This window comes from Pyxicephalus adspersus, chromosome 8 (genome assembly GCF_032062135.1).
Source record: "Pyxicephalus adspersus chromosome 8, UCB_Pads_2.0, whole genome shotgun sequence".
Lineage (NCBI taxonomy): Eukaryota > Metazoa > Chordata > Amphibia > Anura > Pyxicephalidae > Pyxicephalus > Pyxicephalus adspersus.
The window spans coordinates 22358426-22366756 of NC_092865.1; the positions used below are offsets into that span (position 1 = coordinate 22358426).

An 8331-nucleotide genomic window follows, 5' to 3' on the forward strand; every position below is an offset into this window, starting at 1 on the left:
TTTTTTTCAGGTTTCTTTACAACCAAAGGGATAAATATTCAAAGGGCAGTAAATCATTGGCATAAATAGATAGAAATTAGGTGATTGTATAATTACTTCTTTATGTACAATGTTTCTCTTTGCTTAGGTTTCATAATTGTTCCTGTTTTTACTTTATGGGGCACACTAATAAAAGGATGATCCAGCATCTCACCAAAGCCAATATTTTGTTTGCAAAATATAACACTGCTGAGATTATCTCAATCCTCTGACAATATTTTTTAATGAATTATCACCAGTTTTTTAATGGTCTCTCAATTTGACTTTAGTGTGTTTGCCAGACACAATCACCACTTTATAAAGGCCCATTGAGATGAATGCTTCAGTGGTGGCTACACTCATATGTAGTAGTAGAGATCACTGGGGTCTTTGTCAAACACCCCATTCAACCCCTTTTTCAGCAACTGCTGCTTTTTTTAACAGTAGTGGATGTGGACACTCACTAGGGAACTAAACCTGCTCCTGTTGTAATAAATATGATGATAATAAAGTGTCAATCAGATTTTTAAAAGTTGAGAACATAATAAGAAGAGCATTCTTTTGTTCTGCCTTTATATATAGATCCCCTATGCCTTGAGGTTTTTATTTTCAAATTCTGTATGGTGCTCTTACCTGGACAAAGGCCGAAATGGCTCTCTCCTGTCACTCCTTTCGTAAATTTCAGCCCTCGATGCTGGGCGCCTAGTCTCTACATGCCTGGACACATTTGCAGGATACTGGGAATAGTAGTCCATCCACGGGCCATGCCATCCTTGATGACCACTTTGCATGTGATACTGTTGGTAATACCCATAATCACCGGCCCTGTTGTCATGCATCAAAGGATGAGGGTGCATTCCTCTCCAAGGTGGCATTCCAGCAGGTGGTCTGCTCTGGTTAAACCAAGGGGGAGCATCATGATCCATTTCTCTTGAAAAATGTCACCTACAGGTTGCAACTTTTTACAAATACAAAAGGGTAATGACAATTTTAACAATCTTCATTAAAATTACACATAGAAGGCCATTAAACAAACAAGTAGCTTTTGGTACCATTTTAAATTTAAAGTTATAAATAATTACTTTTTCAATTTTTTTTATATATGAACAAAAATTATTATTTTAAATAAAGACTGAACATAAATGTGCAAACTATGCAATCAATCATTATTGAAAGTTCAAGAGAATAAAGTTAATTTGATATACAGATGTTTTTTTTTTCAAGAAAACACTAATAAAATCTAAAAAATGGTCTAAAAGCATACTGTTGGTAAACTGGAAGTGAATATATAGATTATCTAGCCTCATCCTTCTCATCATATATAGGTGCATAGTGCCAAATCAAAGGTCATTAAACACTTCATTTGCAAGTTACCAGCTGGATTCTAGCTGGGGTTTGCAGTATTGTACAGATGTCCATCATGTGTATTGACCTGCCTGAAGATTTGTAGATTGATGGATTAATGGGTATCTCAATGTAGTCAATACACACTGGAGCAAAGTGCAAGCCGGACACTAGTAAAGCAGAAAAAGGTTATTCTATGGTCTGGTATTGTAAACGTGTTTAGGGCTGGGCTACATTATTTATAATTACAGTTTCACTTTAATTCCTGATCATAAATATTACACTGGAAATACCTATAAAAATCTGAAACAGCCCTTAATCTCGTATTCTAACTATCGTGAAATAGGCAATTCTTTTTTCTGCAAAGGCTGAAGGAATCAATATTAATTTTCAGCTTAATGTGTACTTATCTTTTAAACCTCATTACATATTTATGCATGTTTCCTAGATAGAAAAAAACTAATATTTTTTTAGTGTTTTATACTTTTATATTTTCAGTAAAAATCTTACCCTGAAAATAAAAAAAAAACAACAAACATAACAATAAAACACAATATCGGAAATGGATCATTTTAAACTGTAGCATCTGAAAGTGAAATTTGAGACCACAATTTACAAGACTAATGTAGCTAAACGGAAAACAATGTCAGCTATAAGTATAGGAGTATAACTAATTAACGTATTTTTATTATTAATTTTATTATTATTATTATTATTATTATTAATAATAATATTAAAAAAATAATAACAGGATTTATATAGAGCCAACATATTATGCAGCGTTGTACATTAAATAGGGGTTGCAAATGACAGACTAATACAGACAGGGACACAGGAGGAGAGGACCCTGTCCAGAAAATCTTACAATCTAGTAGGTGGGGGAATTTACACACAATAGGATGGGAGATATGTAGTGGTGGGAAGTAGTAATGGTTTTAAAAGACAATAGAAGATGGGTAAGCAAGTTTAAAAATAATGGGTTTTGAGTGCTTTTTAATTGACCAGAAAGTAGGAACAAGTCGAATAGGTCAAGAAAGTCTCCAAGAATAAACAAGGCAGTTAAGCTACCTACTGCCACCCACTGACATGGAAGAGTATTACATTACTCTGCCAGTCACTACAGCACAGACACTCAACAATGGTAATTGAATAATTTCCCACAGTAGACCTGAAGATCTCTCACAGCACACTAGTGTGCCGCGGTATAGTGGTTGAAAATCACTGTACTATATGATCTTAATGTATGCAATATTGACTATGCAATGCACTAGGGTGGGGTATTATTTTTTTAATATTAAACAGGATTTATAAAGCGCCATCATATTACGCAGCATTGTACAATAAATAGGGGTTGCAAATAGCAGCCAGTTACAGGCAGTGACACAGGAGGAGAAGAGGACCCTCCCCAGAGAAGCTTACAATCTAGGGTATAAATCAGTTTGGTCAAAATGTAAACAAAATGTCTGACCTACAGCGTTCCGACTTGGAATCAAGTATTCCCCGAATTCCAGGATAATGACAACCACAGGATTTTACACAGAGGGGTCTCCTGGTATACTAAATATTTGCCAAGATGAAAAATATAATATAAGGGATTGTAGAAATATGATACACACCAAAACACACAGTAAATTATGTGCTGAATTCAGTACACAGCACCCAACAACATATGGAAATTCAATGCAGTGTGCTGGGTTGCAGTGTGCCGGCGAAGCATACTTCGGGTCTCATTAAAAATCCATGGCAATGCAGCGCACCAACACATACAATGTGGGTTGAGGATACACATGCCTTTTCCCATGTAATTCATGTTTTTGCAACACACCAGTAGGAGTAAGCTCTAAAAACTTGTACTACAATGCTAACATGCTGATAAGAGAGAAAGCTGAGCTCATCAATGTGCTGCTTTTTCTTTCACCATCCAGTCAAAGACTGGGGGAGGAACATCCTCAAGTGTTACTGAATTGCAGCAGAGACAAATCAGCTCTCCTGCCATACCAGACAGGGTTGTAATGTATGCCAGAACTGTGAAAGTTTAAGAAATAGATAAACAAAAATAAAAACTCTTTAGTGGTTACATAGCTCATGTGTATCCCTCCCATCCCTTTATTTAGTTGTTTAGCTGTTCTGTTTTACCCAATAAACTAAGCTCTTGGTTTACAACCCCCTCCCTAGCATGTGACAACAACCCCCACCCCCAGCACTGCTTTTTGCTGGAAACCCAACATGGTGCGGCTGGAAACCCAACCACAACGCTTTTAGTAATCCCAAAAGTCAAAATAAAAATCCTGCCCCCACACTGCTAACCTAACTTTTAAACTAACCCCTAACCCTATTTAACCCCTGTGCACCCTATTTAACCCCACATCGTGCTACTGCGGAAAGTATACAGCTCTGATTTCATTAGGCTACATGCATCCGCTTTGTGTTTGTTGATCCCTCAGCCTGGCATTAGATTTCTGGAGCCTGAGACGCTGTCACTATACATGTAATAACACCAGAGGCACAAAAAGCTGGCATTATTCCTTTTTCGTGACAATAGAGACAGTGTACAATGAACACTTCATATTTGCCTTAGGCTCCACATTTTGTTTAGACAGCCACTGTACAAGTACTGACAAATAAATTGGCAAAATAATTTAATTTACAGAGCACCAGTCGTTTTTATAAAGAAAACCCATTTTTGTGGGGTAAATCATATTCAAGAGAGCATAACATAACCAGTCTATTCACTGGAAACCTCTCGTTCGTGAAGTGCATCGGCCAGTTTAATTGTTCCTGCTAAATTGATGGGTTGCAATTTCACGGTTATTAGTTCTGCCCAGTGCCCACTTAATGTCTGCCTCCACCTGTTAACAACAGGTGCACTTTAATTTGTGTGTACTGTATCTAATAACTTTTGTAAGCACAGCTCATTCTTAAGTCTTAAAAAGTATGCAAAGAAATTAGAATACGAACATACAATACCAGGCCAAAAAAAAGGTCACACACTGTAACATTTACATTGGGCTGCCTTTAGCTTAGATCATGGCACACATTCACTGTGGTAATATTTAAATACATTTTTGAAATGTCACAGCATGTGTTTACATCCAGGAATGTAACAATTCTTTGCCAGGATTCTTTACTGATGATGAGAGAGTCGGACAACTGAGTACAGTCTTTTACAGCACATCCCAAAGATTCCCATTGGGGTAAAGGTCTGGACTCAGTGGTGGCCATGTGTGAATCAATGTGTGAAAATGATAGTTTAAACCCCTCTTCCACAATCTCAGCCCAATAAATCCTGGAATGGTCATCTTGGAATTTGCCGGTGCCATCAGGGAAGAAAAAATCCATTGGTGGAAAAACCTGGTTATTCAGTATATTCTGGGAGTGAGCTGGCCTAATTTTGTGGGCACATAATGTTGCTGAACCCAGACCTGAGCAACCACAGGCCATATGCTTAGTAATCCAGATGGTTACTGGCCAGGTAGTATATATTTCCCATGTATATGTATATATTTATATATACACACACACACACATATGTATATATATATATATATATATATATATACACATATTTTCTGTATATGTATCTATATATTTATATACTAACTAAACTATAATCCATGTATTGTAAATCATATTATAAATAACAGGAGAAAGCTCACCTGTGTCTGCCACAGCAAAGGAAGGGAGAAATGGCTCACAAGGTATGCTAAAGTCCATGTGCCACACGAAGCAGAGGTTTATTCTTCAGCTACCGGCAAGCGCACACAGACAACAAATATATGGAGGTCAAAGTACACCTACATAATGACAACTCAGGCTGGCCTTTGTTTATCTAAAAATAAAACAAAGAGAATAGTGACTTGATTTAATCCTACTTTATAATATGTTTACTCTTCTTCAGCAGCCAATCTGGAGTTAGGCAAACATATACACAGGTAAACTTATGTGTGGATGTTCATAGATTTTTACTTCTAGGACTGCTCTATAGGCTCAGATCACAAAAAAACACTGCAAAATTGTAAGCATTGTAAAAGAATTTTTTTTAGTTGACTGCTAATGGGTTTACATAAACTTTGCAACATGCAACAACTTAGTGAGAGACACATTGTAAAATAAAAGACTTAATAATACCAGTTTTGCTGGTGGCAAAATAAATCTTCTTTCTTCTGCCACTGCTATCCGATACTTCCACATGTGTTATATAGCATGGAACATGATGGGTGCTGTGTTTTCTCTGCTGCCAGTCTCTATTTCTTGGGGGAGGTAGAGGTCAGCAGGAGGAACCATAGTACCTAATGGGAGACACACTATTCAACACCAAAATGCCAATGTAAAATGGCAGCAAAAGAAGTTACAAAATTTCATGTCCCTTCTTGACACACAGCATCATCTAAAAAAGTATTGGGGGAACAAAATAACATAATTTGGATACCTAATAACAGCTCTGACTCATAGCATCCAGGAGCGACATTATCTTCTTTCCAGATCTGGGCAATGTAGAGTTCTCAAAATCTCCCAGCCTTATGAGGGATTGGGAGTGCTCTCCATTCTCTAGCATATTGTTAGCAGAATAATAATGTCACCCCCTCTATCATAGAAGACCTGAAAGCCGTAATTGCCAGGGGTCTCCCTGATGGTTCCTCAATTACCGACTTACCAATCCTTGTTGTGCACTGTGTCTTTATGTGAGGGCGCCATCTTGGTAGAGGCAGGGCTTTGATTCCCTAAGCCCAAGGTTCCAGAAAGGTGAACAATCAACACCATATTAATAACATCAAATCTCACTCCAAATCTAGTGAGGCTAAGCAATCAATGGCAGCAGTGTCCTAGATGTCACACTGCAGATAGCCAGCTATGTGATGTGATGTTATAAATCTTCCAGGGTATCGCTGAAGCACAATTACATGTCTACAATTTCCTTATTACAATTATTACTTTATTACAATTTCCTTATTATTAATAGTTCAGGTTTATCTTAATCTTTTGATTGGGTTCAGACACTTTAGTCAAATGCTAAAGGGATGCAGCATGTCCCCAAAGAACAAAGGACGCTTTGAAAAAATTGAATGCAGGTAAAATGTCATTTGTGGATTGTCATATATTCTGCCTAATTTAAACCAATGGGATTTTGCTGACTTGTAATTGATATGAATTCCAAATGCACGTCAAAAGATGGAAAATGGTGCCCATCAATATGAGCCCTAAAGCTACTGAAGTAAGAGAAGAATTCTGCCACCACCCCCAAGACAAGTAAAGCCTCACACGGACATCCAATGGACGTCCGGGGATTATTGCTGGATATGATCATTTCCAGCAAAAAAATGTTGTACCCACAGTGCTGTCTTGTTGTATGGGGAGAGGATGAGGGAATGGATCTTCTCCATAGGCGGTTATTGGATTGATGATCAATGCTGAGGGACCACTGTACACGTCAGATTTTTGCATGACACAAGCACGACTATTCGTCATGGGCGACTACTGTTTGACTTCTATAGGTAACTTTAAATGGAACTAAAGTTCCACTTTAAGTTTGTATGAAGAAAAGGTCATTACTGCGGAAAGCTACAGGCGATGTTTCTTCTGCAATAATACAACTTGCCTGCCGCACCGTGTTGGGTTTCCAGCAAAAAGCAGTGCTGCACATGTACAGCTTCAGCTTTAGTAGCCAGGGAAACCCAGCATTGATGATGATGTATGGTCCTGGAAGAAGGAAGATGACGTAAAGAAGAGGAAGAATAGAAGGAAGATGGTGGCGCCCAAAGCTGGAACACAGACAGGTGAGTTGGCCAGGTTTGGTTCCATTTTAGGTGTTTATTATGATCTTTCACAGGGATTTTATGATAGCAAAATCGCTTTTAAAGGGCCCATTTACACCAACAACATTGGGTAGTATTTCCAACATGAGAACAAGGCAGTTTGTTCTCATGGCAATGTGGAATCCATGTTTTAGGGTTTCTATGGGTTTCTATGTATACAGGCTGACATGGATGATCAGCTTCCCTGGCGGCCTTCCACAACCTGTAAAAAATATAAATTTTGCAAAAATATAAGGACTATAAACAATACACACCTGCTTCTAGATTCTGGGCGGTGCAACACAATGAAAATTGGATTCTGTGCTGCCACAATGTGTGTTGTGTATTCACCGGGGCAATGGAGCAGATTTTTCCTAGCAGGGTATGAGGCGCAGTTGTAAAATTTATGTTGAGTGTTGTAATGGCACCCCATTTGTGAACGTTTGGGTCCAGATGGGTCACAATATGTTCTAATGAAGCAAGAATTAAAAATAGCATAAAAAATGTCCCTATTTCTCTATGTGATCTAAGTCAGCTTTCTTTTGTGACAAATTGAAAGTTTATCAGCTTTCCAATGTCTGTAAGGTAATCAGCACTGTCAGTGCTGTCCCCTATTATCTTACTGATATCAGAGCAGCACCGCGGTGTGAACGCAGGGGGGCAGTCTAGTACACCTTTCCTATCAGCACGCGCCAATACTTACATCATCAGGCACCAGGTATCTCTTATCAGCACACCGCTCGCTCCCTCCTCCCTCACAGCGGGACAGCTTCGTGCCACGTCATCAGCGGGAACCTTTGGTTGATCGGCTTTGATTCTGCACGGAAGTATTTCGAAGTTGCGCACTGGAGGCTTTTCCGCTCCATATTGGGAAGGTCACAAAATAAATATTACTTGCAATTATAGTTCCAAAGTAGAGTAAGCTGTGTGTCTTACATTGCAAGTCAATGTGTTATAATTCTAGCAGCAACTGTTTAAAGAGCCTTTATAAAAACAAAAGTAACGTACTGTATATGTGGTGTGTTACACATTGTGTGGCAAGGAGTTCTCAGTTGTCTCAGTTGGGGTCCAGTAAAAAATAAATGGTGCCAAAATGTTTTTTTTATATACAATATTGTGGTGGGATGCAATGCATGTGCAACATTGCTTTGGAGTGTCAATTAAAGTATAGCATTTA

General features: G+C 38.3%; 1 protein-coding gene across 5 annotated transcripts in view; it reads right to left on the reverse strand.

The window, feature by feature from the left end:
• Positions 1-7930, reverse strand: part of SEC16B (SEC16 homolog B, endoplasmic reticulum export factor) — a 111040-nt gene extending 103110 nt beyond the window's left edge. For 3 of the 5 annotated variants that reach the window (XR_011921907.1, XM_072419738.1, XM_072419741.1), the window contains exons 1-4: positions 7858-7930; positions 5491-5651; positions 5019-5191; positions 652-976 (exon numbers count right to left, since the gene is read on the reverse strand). Coding sequence is in view for 4 of the 5 variants with exons in the window: in XM_072419738.1 (XP_072275839.1) it covers positions 652-944 (293 nt within the window). In the remaining variant the exon portion in view is untranslated. Of the gene's footprint in view, positions 1-651; positions 977-2830; positions 2920-5018; positions 5192-5490; positions 5652-7857 lie in introns of all 5 variants that reach the window. The other 2 variants (XM_072419740.1, XM_072419739.1) reach the window with 2 other exon arrangements.
• Positions 7931-8331: the final 401 nt, after the last annotated feature.